At 32.7% G+C, this 24,241-nt stretch overlaps 1 protein-coding gene across 1 annotated transcript; it reads left to right on the forward strand.

Moving 5' to 3' along the window:
- The first annotated feature begins 719 nt into the window (after positions 1-719).
- On the forward strand, positions 720-24,209 carry LOC123711861 (large neutral amino acids transporter small subunit 1). Its single transcript, XM_045664703.1, has 7 exons — positions 720-1,159; positions 5,943-6,241; positions 9,214-9,339; positions 12,454-12,595; positions 17,834-17,957; positions 20,286-20,486; positions 21,125-24,209. Exons 1-7 carry the CDS (start codon positions 1,017-1,019, stop codon positions 21,530-21,532), a joined length of 1,443 nt encoding a protein of 480 aa, XP_045520659.1. The 5' UTR covers positions 720-1,016; the 3' UTR covers positions 21,533-24,209.
- Positions 24,210-24,241: the final 32 nt, after the last annotated feature.

Consider the following 24,241-nt stretch of genomic DNA (forward strand, 5'->3'; position numbering starts at 1 on the left):
TAACTCCAAGCCGTTTTATAAAATATATAACCAATACTTAAAATATTGATAAATCCCTTCCTTCGAGTTTTTAAGTAGGTTTTCAAATTAACAGAATCGTAAATAATTGCATGAACGCATTGTAGATTAGAAAAATAGTTGTAAATATAGTTTGTATGTTGCCTTATATGAGTTTATACAGTAATTTTCTTGTTACCAATATATAGGAAGGCAATTACGCCTCAGACTTACTATAGGAGGATAATAATTTATCTGTGTACCTACATAGGCAGTAGAAAATAACGAATAATTATAGAAAATGACGCAACACTCTATTCCTATTACATCACAACATTGATGATTTTCATGAATAACTAATTTGTTTGTTATTTCCTATGACAAATTAAAACTAAAATTTCGTCAAGTAAATTTAAATCAACTTAAAAACTTCTATAAAAAATAACGATGACATAAACAATTTACACTTTAAGAAAATGGGTTTATTTCAATTGTTTTGTTAAGATCAGCTAATATATAGAGTTTAATAATGGAAAATTATTCACACTAAATTTAAAGGTAAACAAAATAAAATCTTACATTAAATAAGAGGCCGTAGCCGTTTAATATTTTCGTTCAAGTTTTGCATGTAGGCATCTCTTTTGCGCTAGTTAGGTCCCGTATGTTTGTCCTTGTTACAAGCTTGTTCCGTTTCCCGACAGCTGACATTTGATCGGTGTGTTCACTTCACAATTCAGTATTCTCCAGTTAGCGCACATGCGCCGAGAAGACCGCGTTTGTTCGCAGTTCATATTCTTGTCGTATTCCTACATTGACGTCAAGCGTATTTTCGTTTTTGTTGAGTCGATCGTAAAAATGCTAACGAAAAGTAATTTATTTGTGTAAAAGTTTTCACTCATCTACAACGATGTTGCGTTTGTTCCATTAAATATTCTATAAGTTATTGAAATTTACGGCGAATTTGTCACGCGGCCACGTGTGTTGTGTTTACCGGCGTCAGTGATTGATTTTTTTGCGGTATGGGCGAAGAAATCCAAACGGAAGACGGAACAGTGACATTAAAACGTAAAATTACGCTTTTTAATGGCGTAGGAATTATTATTGGAACGATTATAGGGTCTGGAATTTTTATATCTCCCACCGGTGTTTACTCCTATACTGGGTATGTATACTAAAAGTTTCCCGCCATAAAACTAAGTAACGTAACCTTAAATAATAATATAAGGATGTGTTATTTTTATTTAAATGACGCTATTTTGATGAGAGATGTAATAATTAATGTTAAAAAATTGTAATAAATAAAAAAAACTGTTTAGTCAGATGCATTTTAAATGCCTTAGTGTTGATTAAACTTTAACATTTGGGTTAACTAATTTTTGTCGATAAAGGGCAAGTTGGATGGATTGAGTTCTTCCATTAATACATGGCTTATTTGTCGAATAAGGAGTAAATTAATGTATACAATTGATTGAGCACGAACATTTATCGCATCAAACAGCTTACAGTTAACACCCTTTCTACGTGTAATTAAATATTGTGATACGATTTATAAATACTGCAATGTGAATCTTACCGATTTTAATAAATTTTCCTGCATAATAAACATTTATATAACAAATAACTTAACGTAAATATAAAATTTGTGTTATTTACATAACAAATGCTTAGAAATTATTCGTATATATATTTTTGGTTATTGCAAGATTTCATAATTAACTCAACACAACAGACCTATATAAATAGACTTGATGTTGACATAGATAATAATCTTTATCTAAATTACTAAAATCCTTTTATCCTTTATTACTGTAAAAAAAAATGGCTAATTCGACGAATCACGGGTCCACCTTAAAGCAGCTTACAGAAATTAATTAAAACATTATGATTTGTGAAATGAATGAAATTATTATCTTTTACCTTAACCTAACCTAACCGCACCTGATCATCACAAACGCCACTTAGAATTTTTAAAATAACCTAATGTAATTGACTATGACCTGAGACAATATCAATCACACCACGCAATTTATAATATGTCTACATACAAGTCGTAAAAAACGAAAAAAAATTTTTGGAGCCGTGATTCCACAAATTTACCAATAAACTCATTATTGTTGTGTAGCCTTCTTTGTTCTTATAATAATATATTACAAGCTAATACCAACGTATCAAAAGTAACATTTATTTATATGTTATTTTATGGACTAAGAAATTAAAGTAATAAACTATAAGAACGTTATTTGCAAAATTTAAAGGGCAAATTGATTAATTATAATTAGTTTGGTAATGTCTTGTATTTTGATGTCGTACGCGTATTTTGTACGATCTCAACTGGTCAAGGCAATATTGTTTTTGATATCTTGTTGCATAGGAGTGCGTCTGTTTGCGATAAACATATGGCTTCCCGGTACCTACTTAATATTTTACTAATAATTTTCCAAGTTAAGCGCAACATTTCATTTATATAAAATGTCAACGTAGATAATAAGTACGCAATAAATGCACATTTTTCAGAAAACTAAAATAAAAAATAACTTACGGTTTCTTTGTAAAATACACATTTTATGGTTAAACCTCAGAAAGAATCACAATAATTGCTAAAAACCATTCAGAAATCGGTTTGGTAGTTGTTGAGGATATCGCGTTCAAAAACAGACATACGCGGCCAGGGAACTTTATTTTGTAGTATAATGTTTTATAATTATAAAGTGAAGCCGTAATAAGGCACATTTTTTTAATAAAGAGTTTACTTAGACACAATAATAATTCACAAATGGAATTCTAGAATAAATTTAAAGTTTGATCTCTGTACCTTTCATGCTGGGCGAGGCGTAATTTACATGTGATCTAAAAAAAGTAATGGTCCATTTACAGACAGTTTTATATTATATTTTTAATTGAGGATTACATCGTAGTCTATGAAATTATGAATGTTTGTCGCAAATGTAAATTAGTTGATAGTTGAGACCACTTGCTAGCGGTGAACGCACTCCGATTCACTTGGCAACAGGGCCAAGGCTGAAATCGAAACTGATATTAAATTTGACGATGTTAATTAATCTTATAAGATAGTATTACGGCATTTTGAAATGATAAAAGATATAGATTCCTCTCTGAGACTTTCCAAGAATGTCTGTTATTCGCAGGTTCGTGGAACCTTTTTACACAAAATGTATACAAACATGTGATTTATACTGTTCATATTTCTCAAGAGGTCTCCTGTAGATGCCTTTAATTTTGTATTAAATCTAGGATAAAAGTTTGTATGAAAAATTGGTCATTCATCCGAAATGGCCATCTAAGCCTATTAAATCTTTGCAAACAAAAAACATTTTCAATGCCTAAAATATAATCTAAGAAGAGTTAGGATTCTCCACGCATGTCAACGGAATAGATAAGTATTTTCGATAAGATGTTGATGATAAAAGATACTTCGCTTCCTTTATTTTATCAATATCATAACGCACACACCCAACACATTACGCATTACCACACACACACCTCAACAAGGAAATTATTTATTTTTACTGTTTTTGAAAATTTGCCCAAAAGTTTTCTTTTATATTTTTCGCTTTTTAAATCACATATTTATATTTGTAAGATTTCTGATAGCAATAGTTATTTATTATAAAGCATGCTGTGTTTTCCTGTTAAAACGTACACCACGGAATAAGTTAAAATGAATAAATGCCTATTTAATTTTTAAATAGTTAAAAATGTTGTAGAATTAGTAACTATTACACATATGATGTAATCCTTTTTGGCTGGCTATTTCTAATAAACATTTAATTAAATAAATAAAGATTGATATATGTCATTCAACAAAATTTCTTTAACTGCTAAAACTTCTTTACAAATTCGCTGAGTAGTTATCGTCAGCAAAAGGCAAATTAAATATTTGTAATTGGGTTGTACTTGCGTAAACGAAATAAAATGTTTTGTTGACAGTTTTATAATATTCCATACAATTACCAAAGTTCAGTTCAGATTAGTATTGCGATAAATCTTTGATAATCAGTAGCGAAGCTATTTTTATTTTATTTAATATTTTTGTAGTTCTAAAAGTTGAGATATTCTTATATTAACCACCTGCTTTAACAATATATAGGACCAGAGATAACATAATAATTGTATTTAGTAGGGCTAAGTAGAGCAAGTGTAGAGGATGCCCTTGAGACCTAAATGCTGAAAGGTGGTACATGTCTAAATACATAATATAATATCGTCACGAACTTAGATAAAATAGTTTCAATCTTCATTGTCAAACCCTAGTTAATACATATTATCAAATATCTTACCATTGTACGTTAAACCGACAATACTGTTGCTGTTATATTCATCATAATTTTATACCTGTTCTGTGTATCCATGTGATTTTAAGGTCTTATCTCATTAAAAGTTCAATAAAACGCAATGAAAAACAAGTGACTGTTATTGAATATTATTACATTTCGAATTTATAATATTTATGTTATGACTAATCAAGATATCGGTATTAATTACTGGTGTATATATTTTTCCTAGAAATTATTATTAAATGACGGATGTACTATCGTATTACTCTACAAGTTAACTGCATTCTGTTAATATAAAATAGTAATAAAGGTAGGCTAAAAAGTTCGTGGACTAAAATCGTTGAAAAATCTTCAACTAAAATCAAATTTTCGTCGCCATTATAAAATCTCTCACGTAATATAGTTTTTAATCCGCCCAAAAATATTTATTTATCTACTTCTTAACAATTACTCTTATTTTTAATTTTTAAATTATATTTACATTACATTTACATTTTTTTACACTGCTAACTTTTACTATTATTTATTTCTAAAGAGCATTAGATTCTTATTTGCTTTTTTACGACTGAGGCGCAAACTATTTGCTGTGGTCTCTGGCAGAATGACCAGTGCTGTGGAACAACTCTGCTCCTCAGCATAATGCTGAGCCAGGACCAATTACAACCACAGCACACACGCATTACACAAACCTTTTTCTTTAAAAAATTGTTATCTCTCTATTATTATTATTTATTTTTCTTTTTCTTTTTGATTATTGTTATTTTATGTGTTTCTGTGTGTGTGTTTTGTTGGAAATAAATGTTATATTATGTTAAAATAGTAAATATATTATATTGGTAGAATTTTATTATTATACCGGTCAAACAATTGTTCGATACCATATTTATAGTATGTTTTATCTTACGGTCGCACAGCTCCAAAAAAGTACATTGTTTCTTGAAAAACAGCAAATGGAAAAAAATATATGGTGGAGTTGAGTAGTTTATGTATCCATTTTGGAAGATCGATACAAGATTCAAATAAATTCGCTCGATAAAAAAAATACCAAACATAGCCAATTTTAGACACTTTGAATTCATTTTATGATGAAAATGTATATATAACATGATTTTGAAATTTAAACGATATATTTTATCGCAAGCCAAGTGATCCATTTCAGAAAAAAAAATGGAAAAATTACATTAATTTAATGTTTTACATAACCAATTGTTATAACGGGCAGGCGCGCCTCAGCGCTCCAGCTCTCCATTGAGACACTGACATAGCGACGAAGGCGATTTCCTTCATCAGCGTAAACTCTTACTCTCCTAATAGCGTGAGTGATTGCTCTCCCTACTCACCAATGTTATATATATAACAATGTTGAGTTTTGTACCGATCCCAAGATGAAATCGGTAGCTACGGATATTAAAATACCTTTATCATAATTGTATATAACTTGGTATAAAATCTACATAGAACTCGCGCTGTTCATAACGCTCGGGGGCTTATCTTAATTGAGAATCGTTTAGCTAAATAACGTAAGTAAGTAACACTGCCCCTTTTACTTAAATTTTACTTCGTGGAATAAGCATCTTCAGTATCTTCATGAGGTCACTGAGTTTGTGAAACAATAATAACTTTGAAACTTATCTGTTTTATCTCTTACAGGTCGGTAGCGGCATCACTCCTAATATGGCTGATCTGTGGTCTCTTATCAACATTAGGTGCACTATGTTATGCGGAGTTGGGGACTTCCATAGCGAGATCTGGCGGTGACTACGCCTATATTTACACGGCCTTCGGGCCTTTACCGGCCTTTCTTAGAATGTGGATTGCGCTACTTATAATTAGGCCCACGACGCAGGCAATTGTTGCCCTGACCTTTGGGAATTATGTGGTGAAGCCTTTCTACCCTGAATGTGAACCGCCGGAAAACGCGGTGAAGCTTCTTGCGGCGGTGTGTTTGTGTAAGTGTTCTGGTGTATCCGTTTGTAAATATTCGAAATTTAAAAATAATATGTACTTTCAACATAATAATACAAACGTAATATGACAGATGCGTAGGAATGGGAAATTAAAAACAAAAAAATATTTTAGAACATCTAACAGGTTTGCTGAGAAAACATTGTTCTAAAGATAACCTTAAGGTTATCATTTTTATCAATAACGCATTTTGATTAATTTATTAAACGTTAAGACCGTTAGGATAAATTTTAAGAAATATATTAGTAGTTTTTAACGTTAGATTATATCATAATAAATAATATGATAGCTTTTATTTTGTAAACCTATTAAACACAGTTTTATAAGAATTACACTGAGTTAGGAGGAAATAATATTGTTTGTACTTCGTATAAATGTATGTAGAACAGATTACTACGTGAAACATTCCGATGTCCAACCATAAATAACTAAAAACTCCTTTTTGTGTCCTTTCTCGAATTATGCATATATTTAAAAAACGAAGGCTTTTTAGAATCGGAACCTCGAAAATCGCATAAAAATAGACCAGTCCAATTATCCAGTGATGCGGAAATAGCGAAGTTTAGGTATTCTTTGTGTAGTCTAAGATTCAATCCTTTAGAATATAAAACCTAAGTAAACCAATATCGTCCCTATATGTGTCGTCGATTATAGAACACATCCTAGAGAACCGGTCAGGTGGCGCCACGTATCTGAGTGTAATTAAATAGTCATTATGTTTGGTTGTTAAGGATCATTAAAGGATACTCATAAATAATTTAGACATACATGAACTATGAGTCACATGCGTGGGCAAAATATGCAACGCAATTTTCTCGGATAATTATATATATTATAGCATAGCATATATTAGCTGCCCCGCGAACTATGTTTCCCTTTTGGCCGGGACCCCACCAAAGCGGAGATTTGTGCGGTTTGCTGTGTGCTGTGCGAGAAGAGATGTTTTTCAGCTCGGGTGCGAGGCGTTCAGTGTTCAGTACGTATTCTGACACTAAAAGGTTGCGGGTTGCTGGCGGGCGAGATGGGCGAGGGTGACACCGCTCACGGTACGCTGCTCACATCTCTCGTCTCCACTGCGCGTCTTCCGCGCACAGCTCACATCTCCGCTTCCACCGTGCCATACACCCATAGCGATCTCCATTGAAACTGAGCGGAGAGATGTGTCACAATTCTTATTGGTTGGTCGGTTCTGATTGGTGCTCGTCTCGTCTCTGCTTTGGTGGAGTCCCGGCCTTTATATGTTTTTTTTTATTATATATATAGTTTTGACTTTATGCCAGTATATGTTTTTTTACTTAGCCCACCTTTTTAGTACCAACACACCATAGAGACTGTTAACTTTTCCGGAATAAAAACCTAAGTACTAAATAAAACGACATTTCGTTTTTTTGTGAAATTATTTAAAAAATAAAGACACACCTTTTGTCCCACAAAGATTTTATCAGCGACACGTGTAGCTTTGGGAAAATATCAATAAATTCGACATGTGTCTACTTATCAATAGAAAAAGTATCAACAAAACAGGCATAGAGCTGTGACTGCCACATGACCGCACATTGGTTCGACAGGACATCATCTATATTTTACATTTCTCATGGCTGTGCGTATTGTTAAATACTTACTTAGGTCTTTAATTGGTTAGTAAAGACTAGCTTTTCATACCGGTTTACAGTTATAAAGTACGTTGACCTAATAAAATATTCAATTCGAAATCCTTCGTACCTGTTAATATACCTAATTTAAATGTAAAATTGTTTAACTGTAGTTTCTTGAATAATTTAACTGTATCGCAATCTATATATTTTTAGAACGATAGGCAAGTGTTAGGAATTTCTAATATGTACCGATAAGATGTAAATTTTCATTAATGCGTGTAAATTTTAAACATTACAAATTATATGTAGTTTTAAAATTTAATTTGACCTTTTGCAACGTCAACAAATAAGAGGTGTTATATGATGTCCAAGTGATATTTATTAAGTAATTCAAGAATCATCAATGTCCGTACAGACTGGATATCCGGCTTCCGCCGTGCCTCTTATTTTGGTGTTTACACGTCTTGAGGTCCTTACTAACCATGTGTCCCAATGTTCTAAGCTAAATCATTATATGTAACGTTTGTGTCGTCCCCTTCCTATATTGCTAGTACGCCCCTACATTAAATGTTTCAGTTTCGGATCTGTACGAATCTGTGTGATCTGTACACAGAGATATTAGACCTTTAACACAGTAAGCTAAACCCGACACCTAATATTACATAAATGCGTCTTCGCAGGAAACTTCCACTTAACCTAATTTCCGACCGTTCAAAGAAGCCGTCCCCGCACGATATTGAGATACAATAGTTTCCTGTTCGGTATAGAAAGCCCATTAATTTTCTCAAGGAAAGTTAGAACTATCTAGAACAAGCGGCTACGTTATTAAGCTAATAGCCTGGCTTTCATTTATTAAGTAATGTTGCAATTTGTTATAATGCGATATTAATACTGTGGTTGGTACACCTACCTTGCTAAGACGTGTTTAAATATTGACTGTGCCAGTTATGCAAACACATAGTTACTTTTTCGTACAGAATTTTGTCGTATGTATGTAACATAGGATACTAAAATAACATCTATAATACAAATACTAATTAAAACTTGTCTGCTGTATTGATTTTGTGGTTCGTTATGTGAATCGGATGGAACTGACGTTTACATACGTTTAATTACGCTTTTTAACGAGAAACATTTCGCTATTTAAGTTAGGCGGCCTTCAGACACACCTGTACTTCCATTGGGCACCCACAGCTCAATAGAAGCTAGTTAAAGATTTGCGTTCCAATTCCTGAAAGACCGTCAACGCACGCGTGAGCCCTCTGGCATTGAGAGTGTCAGTTAAAATTAGGTGAACCCCTGCCCGTTTGCCCGTTCTCAAAAAAAAAAACACCAGCCAATGTAGACGATTTTTTTTTCAGGTATACTGACAGCAATAAATTGTATTAGTGTCCGTTGGACCATGCGTATCCAGGATGTCTTCACCACATCGAAGCTGTTGGCCCTTATTGTTATCATCATATCTGGATTTTATTATATTGGCATTGGTGAGTTTTTGGCATACAAAATGATTTAAAAAAGAGATAAATTTAACTGTGTTTTAAAGGTGCCTAAAGGGGCATTTTTTCTCGAAAATTTAAAGCTGCAAGAATGGCTGGTAGCATCAGTTAGCATTTACGGCTACGCTATATCTTTAGTTAGCCGGGATATATTGCCAAATATCTTTTGTAAGTCTGATGAATGTTTAGTGTCCCATAGCCGAAGCGATCGCTTTTCAATGGAAAATACTGCAATATTTTTCCAGCCATATTATTGATATCTTGCTAGATTACCCCGTATATATTATAAAAATAATTATAAAACATTACCGATGGAAATAAAAACACTTCTAAAACATTCACTCGATTTTGTGAAACAAATTTAGTAAATGTTTGTGAAAATATCTCTTGTTAACTAGAGTAAGCCGCTTTAAACGGAATCAATACAGGATTTGTTAACCCGTGACCATGCACGCTGTAAACTACGTGAAACAACAATTGTTGTCGTTTTATTCTTTGAAGTAAACACATTTCCAATCATAAAAACTGTGTTAGTGCATTTTTATCTGTACGGTTTCGTATCTTTCTTTCAAGTGGTATTTCACCTGTGATGAAAAGAGAAAGAGTTTGGTTGCAAATACGAGGGCGTAATTTATCCCATAAGTTACTTAGCCTCACCACTATAGCAAGAGCAATTTTTCATCGCTTAGAACATTCTCGTAGACAGCTTCTGAAAAAACTTCAGCCAAATCGGACACGTAGTTTTGTTTTAAACGCGTTTGGAAGCGAGCGTGTCCACAGATTTCAGAAGAATTTAAAAAGAGGCATATCCTTTGGTCATTCGACTCTTGTTTTTGGGAGGGATATCCAAATCAGCGCTTGTATTCAGTGTACGGTGACTCTTCTTCGATGGCGACCGACAAAAATTTATTAAACGAGTTTCAATGTTGCACGTCGGTTTTTGATGAGCTAAGCCCAGGTGCCCCGAAAATGGCTACCACGGAGAATAACAAAAAAAATGCTCTTCCATTAGGCCATTCCATAACGCACGCACGGGCTCACACCAACGCCGTTGTCACGGTCAAATTAGGTTACGAACTGCTGCCCCATCCAGCATATTCTCCGGATTTGGACCCATGCAACTTCTTTATTTTCCCAAATTTAAAATAAGTCACTCACCGGGCAGAAATTTGAGTCTTATGAGGCGGTGTTCGACGCCACGGAGGCCAATTTGCAGACCTCCAGAAGACGTATTTTACAGACGTTGAAACATCGTTAAAGTGTATCGAACTCAAAGGATTATGTTGACCAACCACTTTAAGAAAAAAGTATTTTTTGTAAGCTTAGTACTTATCGGATTTGTTTTTATGAATAAGTTAATCTCTTAAGCCGATTTTCTTTCAGACCTCTTATACATAAAAGTAAAATAAAAAGACCATTAACAACTACTACAAATATAAATAAATAAAAAAAAATATGAGTAATATGAAAAATTTAACAAATATTAAATTAAAAACTTCAATCCAAAACTCACACCGTGCTTTTTAATTCCTTCAGAGCTCTCCATTGGCTTAACTCTCTTTTTCCGGTTGAACCGTGTTTTTTTCGTCCGTTCGTAGTTCGTTTGTTCTGCCTATTTCCATTATACACTGGGTATGCGTATAAAATATTTTTTTTATATAGATCAATACTTATCTAATCACCTTAAGCATACTAAGTCCCAAAGTAATCTTGAAATAAAAACTTTAAATACCTTGCTGCACCTAATAACGGCATCATCTACATTGTCGTTTTACAAAAATTATAACATTTGTACATAATAAGATTGATTTTATATGCGCTGATAAAGCACACTGTCTGACCTAATTTTTATCGCATTTTAATGTTTGTACTAGCTGTCCTTAGCATAGATAAATCTAGGTCTATACATGAATCGACAAATAGGAAGTGATTACATCTCAATCTAGTTCTGAGTTCGCCCATTATTTACCGAGTTTATAAAATTCAAAGGTGTTTTTTTTGAAGAAATGCCAATGATGATTCAATTGACATTATTGGTAACATAGATGTCAAATCAATTTCAGTTGCTGAGACGATAATTTGATTAAAAATGTTATTTGGTTGGGTTTGATTTTCAACCACAAGAATTATTAAACAAGGAATCGTAACGAAGAGACTTCTTCGAATTAAAACAATCGTTTAGTTATAGGAACATATGGCGTTTGAGATGTCAATTTTGCTTGCAAATTTGATCAAAAATGCTTGGGGTATGGCGCTGACACATTTCTGCAGCTGATAATTCTTCTTTGACTAACACAGGCTTCAATTTTGAGTCTAAGATGTTCGTTTTCGTATGAACAAGTGATCCAATGAAAATAATGAATACAAATAATGTTCTCACAAGAATGTAAGAGTATGCTCCTATTTCACCATACCTACTGCTGATAGAGGACAAATCTTTGTTATTTATTTATTTATATATATATATATATATATATTTATTTATTATTATAATTAATTCCTTGAAGACGTCATGTGGGCATCGTGTAGTTGCAAGTCCTATAACCATAAATAAACATTTTCTAAAACTCAAAACCTTGGGGTTTAAAAAGAGTGGCGGAGAGTTTATTGCCAGTTCTTCTCGTCCGTTCTACGCCCTTGATTTGAGAATAAAAATAAATGTAAAATTAGAAGCATTTCATATGTATGTCTTTATTGACGTTCATAAGTGTACATAGTTACCTAAATGAATAAATGATTTTGAATAAAATGGATTACAAGTTAAGTTCGAAGGTCCGACCTCAAGGTTGAGAGCAGCACGCTTTACTACAAGGCTAATTTAGTTCCTAATAACCAACAGATGCCACATGACGTATTTGCATACGAAAATAGTAGTAAATCATTTTTTTATAAATAACTATTATAACTAGAAGTAAGTAGACTGCGAAACTAAAATACATACATCGTAATATTTAAAGTGAGGCTTTGAACTATGACTCCCGTATATCAATACATTTTTGACGTTCGTAAGCCAAAATTAGCTATACGTTTCGGTTCCCCTAGATTTGTAAAACATCTCATACTGAATGACACTTCATACATTTTAGTTTGATCGTATTTCAGGGCACACAGAAAACTTTCAGAATGCCTTCGAAGGGAAATATGGTGCTGGAGATATTGCTTTGGCGTTCTACTCCGGCCTCTTCGCTTTTGGTGGCTGGAATTACTTGAATTTCGTCACTGAAGAGCTGCAGGATCCGTATAAGTAAGTTTTCAGTCCGTTAAAATTTATTTTTATTAAACATTACTCGAAGACATCCGGATCTATGTGGTACATTTTTTAGTTGTACTATGATAACCAGGACATGCATGTACTACATGCATCTACACGTATCAAATCAGTTCAAGTTTATTTCAAAATTTATTTAAAAAATCTCTTGTTTTGCTTTGTTTTGACAAGGTTCCCTACCTTGTCAACTAGTTGAATTATATTAATTAAATGTTAAATTAGTCGAAATAGAATTTCAATTGAAGTAATATTTCGTAAAAATACTGTTATATTTAGACTGAATATAAAAACAAAATTATATATGTAAATCCTAAATGCAATATTGAAGATATTAAAAAAAAAACGCCTAGCGAACTATGTATATAGAACATAAGAACATTCTTCGATTTAAGAAATTGAAAAACAAGAACAATAGAAGTTGTAAAACATGAGAAGTCTCGATGACCACGATTTGAGCTCAGGTTTCTGTGTCTGACACACGTCGTTGGCTTTATGGGTTTAAGGCATGCCGTTTTTCTCACAATGATTTCTTTCACTGTATGAGCGAGTGTTAAAAGTATCATAGACAGAAAGTCCATTGGTTCGAACAACCTCCGAGATGAGAGACACACACTGTCAATAGGCAACGCACTCGCGAGCCCTCTGGCATTGAGAGTGTCCATGGGCGGCGGTATCACTTAACATCAGGTGAGCCTCCTGCCCGTTTGCCCCCTATTTTATAAAAAAAAAAAAAAAAAACCTGGTACACAAGTACCTAATATGGTACAGATAATAATCATTGGTGTACCATAGTAGGTACTTGTGATTTCTGTAAAGAATAAAACCCATATGGGCTTATGTCAACCACAGATTTGCGGTCGCTAACCTTGGTATTTCATAATAAATAGTCTAATTTGTGTCGCAATCACCACAACACAATCGGACGATTTGATAATTTTCCTTCATATAAAATCTTCATAAAACCACATACTTGTAGCCACACATTTTCTGCTTCACTTTGTGGAGAAGGCTCTGATCTGAAGGGATACTGGACCCATCTAATCACTGACTGGCCAGCCCCAGTGGCTTAGGTCGCGAAATTGTATATCCTTAGTGGGCGGAATAACCCAATTCGACTCAGGGTCCTTAATAAAAGAGCGTACCAATTCTTAGAAGGCCGGCAACGCACTCGCGACCCCTGTGGCATTGAGTCTCCATAGGCACTCAGGGCACGGTATCACTTAACATCAGGTCCTGTCCATGTAATAATAATACTAAATCTTTTATAGCCAAGATAGTGGTAAGATCGACCCACTTCAAATATCCGCACAGTCAGCCATATATAAATAGGCATAATAAGAACATCAATATAATGTCAAAGTTAAGTTGTTTACAATTGGTGTCAAATCTATAGTCTATGGTACGCTGTACAGGCACCATTAAAAATTTAATCACCATCCTCCATCCTCTTGACAGCTGTAACGTGTTCTAAAAGAATCCCTTAGCGGGTTTCAGTCTATACTGTCATCATACTGATTTACACTGTACTTTCAATGTATGGATAATGAAATGACGTTGTAAAGCATATTAAATTGTTTAAAATTTTGCCTCCTTTTGATAAAGGACACTTTTCTTTAAATTCGAAGATAAAAACCGAAAATACGTTAGTACTAAAGTGTTATACGTTTAATATTCATTGAGGTTTATCTTGAATTTGCTAAGCATATTAAAATTGATGGATATTTATACATAGAGCCAAGTATCGAGTTTGAATGTCACCCTTACTTCGGAGAAAAAACTTGAATCGTAAGTTGTTGCAATAATAAGCAGGATTACTTAGAAACACGTTCTTCGATATTTTATAAAAATGTTCTTCATTTTTCTCAACTATATCTTAGTACATAATATTCTTGTTATAAAAATATTTCGATGGACAGTCTATCTATACAGTGCGAAAACTAATCCATCCAATAAGCTTATAAGAAAATTTCTATAGAATCAATTTGTGTTATTAAATGAACATAAATGTTGTGAAAATCTATAAAAAAACCAGTGACGCTACCATATTTTAGTTCTGGACCTCGGATTTCTCTTCTGTTTCGTGATCATTTATCATTTTAATAGGCAAGTAGGTGATCTTCTGTGCCTAAGACTCACGATGTTTTCCTTCCCCGTACGAGCGTTTGAAGAATATAAGCACATAGACAGACAGTCATTATTTGCCGGGATCGAACCTGCGACTACTCAGGGATGAAAGACCCATGCTAAAACTACTAGGACAACACTGCTCACGATGTGAAGATCTATACTTTTATTTTTTCTTTACGACTTATATTTCAGAGTCAGTTTGCTGTAACGAATTAATGAGTAGCGTCTGGGTAGTTCAATACGATAGAAAAGTGAAATAAATCTTTTAGCAAATACGAAAAGATACTTGAGAAAAGATTCAAGCGTTGTCTAAGAGTTAATCAAACAAACCATTTAATGGAGTTTTCTTGTGCCTGGTAATGACAGTTATTTGCTCTCCTTTCACTACTAAAGTTAAGTAAGGAGTTGATTTTGAAGATATTCGTGATTACGTACCTACGGGAAGCAGTAAGATTTTGTATTATCTAGTCGAACCAGAGCCAGCGAAAAAAATATTATTATAGATTATAGATAATAGATTATTTAAATCCACCTGGAAAACTATACAGAGATACCTAATTTATGAGTATAAACGAGACATAAATTAATTGAATAAATATGTATTTATAAAACGTCATAAAGCCACTCTAGCATTTATTTATGTGTGAACAAGCGTCTCAGAAATTATTACAATTCAATAGTCACATAATTCATGTTGTAACATCAATGCAACCTACCTGCACTTTTGTAAAAAATATGTTACATATTGTTAGAAACTAATATTTTTATTTTATATAGCTTATTTTCCAATAATTTCATAAGACAATGTACATAACTAAAATACTCTAAATTTTTTTGCTAAGTGAATGTTACTCTTTGAGAAAAGTATTTTTGAACCGAACCGATAGACGTCTTGTACACATGTCTTAAATACATAAATTCCTAGCGCCCTGTACACGTTCCATAGATACAAAAATTCCAAACGTCCTGTACACATGCCTTAAATACAAAAATTCCAAACAGCCTGTACACATGCCTTAAATATAAAAATTCCAAACGTCCTGTACACGTGTCATAAATACAAAAATTCCAAACGTCCTGTACACATATCTTAAATACAAAAAGTAATTGCAAATCTAAACCATTCTCAATCCATTTGAAAACATCAAAATCGCTCCAGCCCTTTAGAACGACTTTAGTTACAAACACATTCACAGTGTCTTGATATATATAATGATTTCCCATTATTTATACACCAGTTATCTATCGCAATAATACAAAAATAACTTGGAACAACCCTCTAAGAAACGCGTAAACAAATTTCATAACATTAATATTCGATGTCGTGTATATTTTAAGATAAATTATTGCTATTTTAAATTAACTGGATAATATTTAGACAGATATGTTTGAAATAGCAACATTATCAATGAAACACAAGAATCAAGATTTATTGTACGAGTTGGTAAATACTAGAATATTGTTCGACTTCAACTTGCGGGTTTGTCTTTGCCGTATCAAATACTCTTAAGCGATTAAATGTATTATTCATAGCGACGCTTTATTCGTAAGTGACCTACTGGAATGATGGCCTGATGGAATATTCCATTGAGAAAATTCTCTAGCGTTCGTATTAAATTACTTCATATGGGACTAAATGAAGACGAATTTTATTAAGCTACATGATATCATATTTCAAACCATAAGTGATACATTTGTTTTGTTTGTATAGAGTTTGATTATTATTCGAAATTGATTTATTTTGAGTACTTCCTTTAAAAACATAAAAAAATGTCATATAATCGCGAATTTATTACATTATTAACATAATGCTATTGCTGTTAAGTGATTTTTATTTATGTTGTAGCCGCGTAAAATGCTTATAAGTCTTATAGAACTATCTGTAAAGATATATATATGTATATATATATGTTATGTTATATGTTGCTTTATTTTGTGCACTATGTATGTATATTTTTGGAATAAATAAAGATAGTTAAATTTCTGATGATAAAAAATAAAATATAAATCCTGCGATGCAAATCAAAATTATTAATAAAGACTTAGTCTTTATTATAACAATATTGTTAATTATCCCGTTTATAATAAACATCTTATTCATCTTAAATTGAATAAGGCGCATTTTGCCCGGCATTTAACTTTAAACAACATTTTCTGTGCGTCTCACGGTCGCTGAAGCTCCACTTGAAGCAAAGCTTGTCATCTGCAAATCATGTGTCGATGAGATTGTTCGTGGTCCAACTCTTAGATATTGTGATTTAAGAGTCCGTATCAATGCCGAAAACTATTAAAGGCCAGTTAAGATAAGTAAAGTTATTTACAATGTAGTCTTTGTCAAAAATAATTATGTGTTAACTGCCATGCCAATTTCTGTCTATGACTATACTTAATTTGCTATAAACTTTGTTAATTTAGCGCTTCAAAAGCTGGATTTTTATTTTATTAATCGAGATGTGGATTGCTCTATTGCGATATAAGATACATTCGTTAATTTCTGACTTTATTATATTTTTTACTAGCGGCACGCTTAAAATAATAATTTTATGTATTATTCGATAAATGATAATTTGCGTGAGACACTGTAGTTGATATAAATTTAATAACGTATGATATGATATGACTAATGCAAAACTCCTTTAAAGACAAATCTGCGAGCCATTGTGTGTGGCAAAATATGCGATTTTGCTATTGTACCACCTTAAACATTTTTGTACCATATTCTTGCAATAAATTATTATTATTATTCATACCAACATATGGAACACTTTGCTATGCTACCTCATAGAGACTGTTCAGTCCAATATCCAAACTTAATTTTCAATTTTTATTTTTTCATATACGCTTCACTGCGTTAGATTTGAAGGAATAAATATAAAAACATTCCCGAATCTATTCGTCTTCGAGCTTTGAGCTTAACGACATATTTTGTGATTAAATTTTGATTTATATATATGATTGACGCAGTGTTACCTTCGGTCGTATAATAATTTATTCGAGAGAATGACTGAAGAGTTCTATTGACTATATAAGTTATGGGCCTATTGCGGATGCACACCCCATTACTGACTTTTTGAATATGCCTTTCAGAAATCTACCTCGCGCAATATGGATCGCGATGCCAATGGTAACTATAATCTATGTGCTGGCGAACCTGGCCTACTTCGCTGTTGTCACCAAAATGGAGATGATGTCTAATCCTGCGGTTGCTGTGGTGAGTTCCAATCTTCGCTTTGTTAAATATATAAGCTTATCAGAAATATCTAGTAGGCCGTGGCCTAATCACGGCGTTTCACAAATGCTGGGCGCAATTAACACTTGTTCGAACGATGAAGGCAAATATAGTGAAGTATAGAACAACCATGCCTTAACCCAAAAAAACCACGGTGCGGCATGTATCTGGCTACAATACCTTTATATAAAAAAATTAAGAAAATATGTACACACCAAGATAAGTCCAGTAATAATAATATGTTCATAGTAACCAATTTATTCTTTTTGCGGGCTTATAAACACTTTAGTATGACGACATAGAACACTGTAGTGTGATCCTAAGTTAACAAAAACACAAACTTTCCCAAAAACTTGTCAATGTCAATTTGACAAAAACGTTCGAAATTTATAATTTCTATTCATTAATCTCCATAACATTTTTAAAACCCGCTATAGGTTTATACATTTGAATATTGTCAATATCAATTTGATAAAAACGTTCGAAATTTATAATTTCTATTCATTAATCTCCATAACATTTTTAAAACCCGCTATAGGTTTATACATTTGAATATTGTCAATATCAATTTGATAAAAACGTTCGAAATTTATAATTTCTATTCATTAATCTCCATAACATTTTTAAAACCCGCTATAGGTTTATAAATTTGAATATTGTCAATATCAATTTGATAAAAACGTTCGAAATTTATAATTTCTATTGATTAATCTCCATAACATTTTGAAAATCCGCTTTAGGTTTATACATTTGAATATTGTATGCGAACGCCATCTGTAGATGTTTAGTTCTTGGTCACATAGATGGCGTTGAGAAGATCACTCGTTGTTGAAGTTTCTTAATAGAGGGCGCTATATTACTGATTGTTGGTTTAATGTGAAGTTAGTTTAGTCACAAGTTTTTTTTATTGTTTACCTGTATTTGTTTAATTACTATTATCGTACTAAAGCAGTGATGCCCTAGTGGCTTCAGCGTAGGGTCGATGCGTTGCTGTGCACCAATGGACTTTCATTCTATGTGCGGAAAAAAATTACATATTTTTACTGGTCTGGTTTTGATTTTAGGTAGATGTGCTTATGATAATATTAGAAGTATGCCGGCTACGTGTAGGATTGAAGTTAAATTTGTGTGTGTGTTATGTGTGGTTATGTAATTTTTTTTAACTTAAATGTATGTTGTGTTATACAGCTGCTTAATGTTCATTAATTTTGTGTCAAAGTACACATTGTAAGTGAAGCTTGGATAAAATAAGACAATTTTAATTAATTAATTTTGTAGAACCTGAACTTGTTAAAACATAATAAATGTAATTTTACTAAGGAATATTGTTATTCGAACAATTTTTGATGAGCATCTAGCAACTTTACGAAATGTATAAACAAAAGCAGATAATTTTGACTTGACGTGATCTGTATATAACCACGATAGGTTTCTTTCGAGATGTGAGATACCAACATCGCGAGGAAACCAGCTTATCTTAGATTCTTACAGTCCACGGCGTGTGTCATACACATGAGGCTGATCACCTACTTGCCTATTATATTCACAAATGATCATGAAACAGATACAGAAATTTGAGGCCCAGACCCAAAAAACTTTTAGCGCTACTTATTTATTTATAACTATCGTATTCTCAATTACGGGGTTTTAGTTCCTCCAATTCCTATCATAATGACAGTATTTTTTGTTAAATAATTAAATTATACTAAATCCCCTAAAACAATACCCTTGAAATCCCATCTCATAACTCCTCCTTTCTTGGCGATTCCTTTAAGGTCCGCAGTTAGGCTATGGAATTCACTTCCCGTCCCTATTCGCTTAGCTTCTTCTCTATCTTCCTTTAAATGTCTTCTGTACAAACATTACCTGTCGACATCGTATCCCTAGTTTTCTTACTAACTACTTACTGACGTGAGACTTATATTAAATTATCGTGATTTATGTGTCTTTAATTTCTATTTTTAATGTATGATTTTTTAGTTTACTTTCTTTTTTTTGTTCCTGTTTAGTTTTGTCCTAATAAATGTGTATAACATGTATTTTTGCACTTCTTGTCTATCTTATGTAATACTTTTTTCTTTCTTTACTCACAGTGGTTGCCTGGAAGAGATCGCTCGAAAGCGATAAGGCCACCAGTTGCCCTCCTCTTGATTTAATTATGTTAAATTTTATTTATATTGTAGTGTAACGAAGTGTAAATAATTAATCACTTTAATTAATAACTATTACAAGTCATATTTGTGTACAATTTCTGTTGTTTCTCATATAAGGTAATTGTATACTCGAGTAGAATTTTTTTTGCCTTTCCAGACCTTTGGCGACCGTCTTTTTGGTAGCTGGAGTTGGGTTATTCCTATATTCGTGGCTTTATCCACCTTTGGAGGAGTCAATGGCGTTCTCTTTACATCAGCGAGATTATTCGCAACGGGAGCACAGGAGGGACATATGCCGGCGTTCTTCTCTCTATTCCATATTGAGAAACAGACTCCCATACCATCACTTATATTCACGGTAAGTACCTTATATAATGTATTGAAAAAGACCACCAGAAAACCAGTACTTTGTAAGTCAACAGCGATTCTAATGATGTACCCATTTATTAGTAGATTTCAATACCTAAGGTTCTTACAAATATTGTAGTAATATCAGAGATGCGCAATTTTAATAGGAATTATTTATTTTAAATCATACAATAATTGCTTCTATTTTTTTTATGATTTCATTAAATTAATGACATTAGCTCACACTTTGTCACGTGACCATTTTCATACAAATCCGTTGGCGTCGTTCTGTTACAAAGAGGATCTATCTCAAGCCACAGACCAAGTCCAGCTTGCCGATATTGAGTGTTGCCATTCATTAGGTTTATTGTCTTGATTGCATATAAATATATCAAAGACAATAGATTCAAAATCGGTTAAAAAATTTATCCGAAAATTATTCTCATAAAACTTATAATATATATGATCATATTTTATAGACATGTAGGTGATCAGCCCTATGCGCCTGAAACAAATCGTAGAACTTTCATATTTCTCACGATTTTTGGCTTCGCAGCCGTGATACGATCGCACGCACGATTAAGAGTAAGAATAACTGTGTAACAGTTAATACAAAAGTGATATTTATTTATTTATAATTATTTCCAGTGTTTCTTTTCCTTGCTGATGCTGACAACCAGCAACGTATTCGACCTCATAAACTACTATTCGCAAACGTTATGGCTATCAGTTGGTGCATCCGTTGTCGGAATGCTCTGGCTTCGTCATACAAAACCCGACCTGCCCCGACCGATCAGGGTGAATCTTGCCATCCCTTTCATATTCCTCTTCGCGATCGCCTGTCTCGTTCTAATCCCAGTCGTAACTAACCCGAAAGATACCGGTATCGGTTTAGGTATACTCTTCTCGGGAATACCGGTTTATTATCTATGCGTGAAATGGAAAAATAAACCTCGGTCCTATCATACGTTATCCGGTTGTGTTTTAAGGTTCCTACAGAAATTGTGTTCTTGCATTTATGTAGACTCGTTGGAGAAAATGTCGACTGATAAATAATTTAATATAGTGCTGTACCCTCTTATTTATAGTCACGTATTTTATGATTTTCTTTTATTATAATTCCCCGACTATGCAGTCGTCGGAGGTGTTTTATGATTCAAAGGCGAGACTTAAACCTAAGTATGACATACGCAAAAAATGTATTGAGTTTGACAGTCATAGTGAAGTCTCGATTCTGAATCTTACCCGCAATCTTATGCTAAAACCGGTATTATTACCGGTACATGTTATTATTAAGCGCCAAACTGAACCGATTTGACGGCCCTCAAAATGAGTTTGTGACTAATTTGACGCTACGATTTAATCTCGAGACTTAGCGTATGACGTCATTCAAACCCAAGACGGCCCTTATATATAAAAATTAAATGAGTAATTGCACCGTTGTAACTGAAGTAGTCTGTCTCTTTCCGTCACGGCGTAAACACAATTTGATAGAAAGGGACAAAACTTATCTTTTACTGAAAAATTATATGAATTTTTAAACGTGAGATATTTATAAGTAAGAGGGTTTTTGCAGACAAAGTGAAACTCGAATCAGTAAAAGTAATTCTTAGCAAATATTCTCAGCACGTGTACCCATATTTTTATATAAAAAATAAATGTATAAAACAGTATCACTGCGATGACGTCATACCTTGATACTAACTAAGGAAGTTATTCCGGCCGCTAAGGATATATAAAACTTCTCGATCTTAGTCAATGGTGCTGTCGAGCCAGTCAGTGATTAGTCTGGTCGAGGATCCTCTCTAGATTGTAGGGACAGTACAACTTCCTTCCTCCACAAAAGCAACATGTCAAGTGTATATAACGAAACTATAATATTTGATGTGAAACTTCTTTAGGCGCCATTAAGGTTAATTTTACGGATGAAACGCAATAATAATATTAGTTTCACGAAGATGTACACATCTTCCTACAGGAAAGAGAGAGAGAGCGATTGAGAGAGAGTGAGAAAGGGAGATCGAGAAATAAAACACGCTATTGGTTAAAGTATTCGTTTAGTTGTTTTATTAGAACTTTAAATGGCAATTCTGTCGCATAACGTCTTGTGCAGTAATCTTTTATTTATTTATATTATCATTAGCACGTATACAGTGTGTAAACACTGTGAATATAGATATACAAATACATGGAGTGATCATATACTGGTACATGATCATCTATTGGGGCTTTTACCTTAGTAATAATTTATTTACAAAGAAGTTTCACTTCTGACATTTGTACTTTGTATGTACGTACTTTTTTTACGTATAATACGAATGATCTTCACGTGCTGTGAAATATCCGATGTCTTAAGCATAGGTCACATAATATTTGGACCTAAAATTACATCGTAGATAATATTTTGTATAAAGTAACAATATACGAAATATAATTGAAAAATTTCTGTAACTAGTAAGACACAAAAATAAGTGACAATTGACATTAAAAAGAAAATATTTTACCGATGTTTTAACGGCCCACATGACCTGTGCTTTCAACATCTTTAATTGTAACTAAAAAGCTGTATCGTAAATGGACCAATATTATATCCATTATGCATTTAACTTTTTTAAATAAACTAAAATAATTTCTAGAGATTTTTTAAATAATCACTAGAATGAAATTAATTCGACGTTTTTAGTCCGAACATGTGGACATTTTAGATGTTTTTTTTTGTATAATAACGATTACTAATTAGTATTTTGTACGGCTTATCCAGACTTATTAATCGTAAGAAATTTTTATACAGAGTATAATGGTTCATTTACATAAAAATTATGCGTTACTTGGGACTATTAAAAACTAAATCAGTATGATTAAACTGTTTTAACTTAATCCTTAATCTTGCTTCGGATAAAACTAATTTCCTCATTAATAAAAGGTGTCCTCATACCTCATCTGTCTCTCGTCATCGCAGCGTAACCCCCATTTGACGGGAAGTAACATAATATTGCTTTAAAATAGCTCAATTAGACTGATTTAGTTTTATGAATGGTTGAAATATTTCGTGAATTGGTGAAAAAAACCCTAATAAACGACATTTTCATGTTTAAGCATTTTAATATGGAAACATCACTTACGCGTAAATAAAGCTTAAATTATTATATAAAGTATAATTTACTTGATGTATTAAGATGTTTTTAATATATGGTTCTTTTACTTAAATGTACATATATTTACAGAAACATTTACACTAATATTTATAGGTGTTAGACGTAAGTGAACATTCCTAATTATACTCAAACATGTGTAATCTATGGGCAAAAAATGGCCGGCTTAAATTATCTACTGTATCTGGGAAGTTCCTAGTTAGGTGTATTTATGTAAAAAAATGAATTTAATTCCATATAAACATAACAAATTCGCACCATATAATTGAGAGGTAAATCGCTGGTTGTTTCTGTCGAATTGTGAAAAAATATAATACAGTGTTACCAGATTCACTGTTATATTTGGTTTACTCAATAATTTGTACCTAATTTAATTTATATTTATTTTAAGACATTCCCTATATGCGGGTTTTATATACACAATTTTATTTTCAAACGTTCTAAGATACTCATAAATGGACTATAATGTATTAGAAAATGCTTACTGGCTATTTATATGCCACGTTACGCAATATAACAGCTAATAAATGTAAAAACAAATTATTATATTTACGAAATCATGTATGGAAATATAAATTATTCAGAACAGAGTATGTAGTTTTATTGAGTTAGA

This window comes from Pieris brassicae, chromosome 7, assembly GCF_905147105.1.
Source record: "Pieris brassicae chromosome 7, ilPieBrab1.1, whole genome shotgun sequence".
NCBI lineage: Eukaryota > Metazoa > Arthropoda > Insecta > Lepidoptera > Pieridae > Pieris > Pieris brassicae.

Coding starts and splice junctions, on each gene's coding strand:
- LOC123711861 (XM_045664703.1), top strand. CDS start 1,017: ATGGGCGAAGAAATCCAAACGGAAGACGGAACAGTGACATTAAAACGT. Junction 9,340..12,453: donor ATTTTATTATATTGGCATTG/GTGAGTTTTTGG, acceptor ATCGTATTTCAG/GGCACACAGAAAACTTTCAG. Junction 20,487..21,124: donor TACCATCACTTATATTCACG/GTAAGTACCTTA, acceptor AATTATTTCCAG/TGTTTCTTTTCCTTGCTGAT.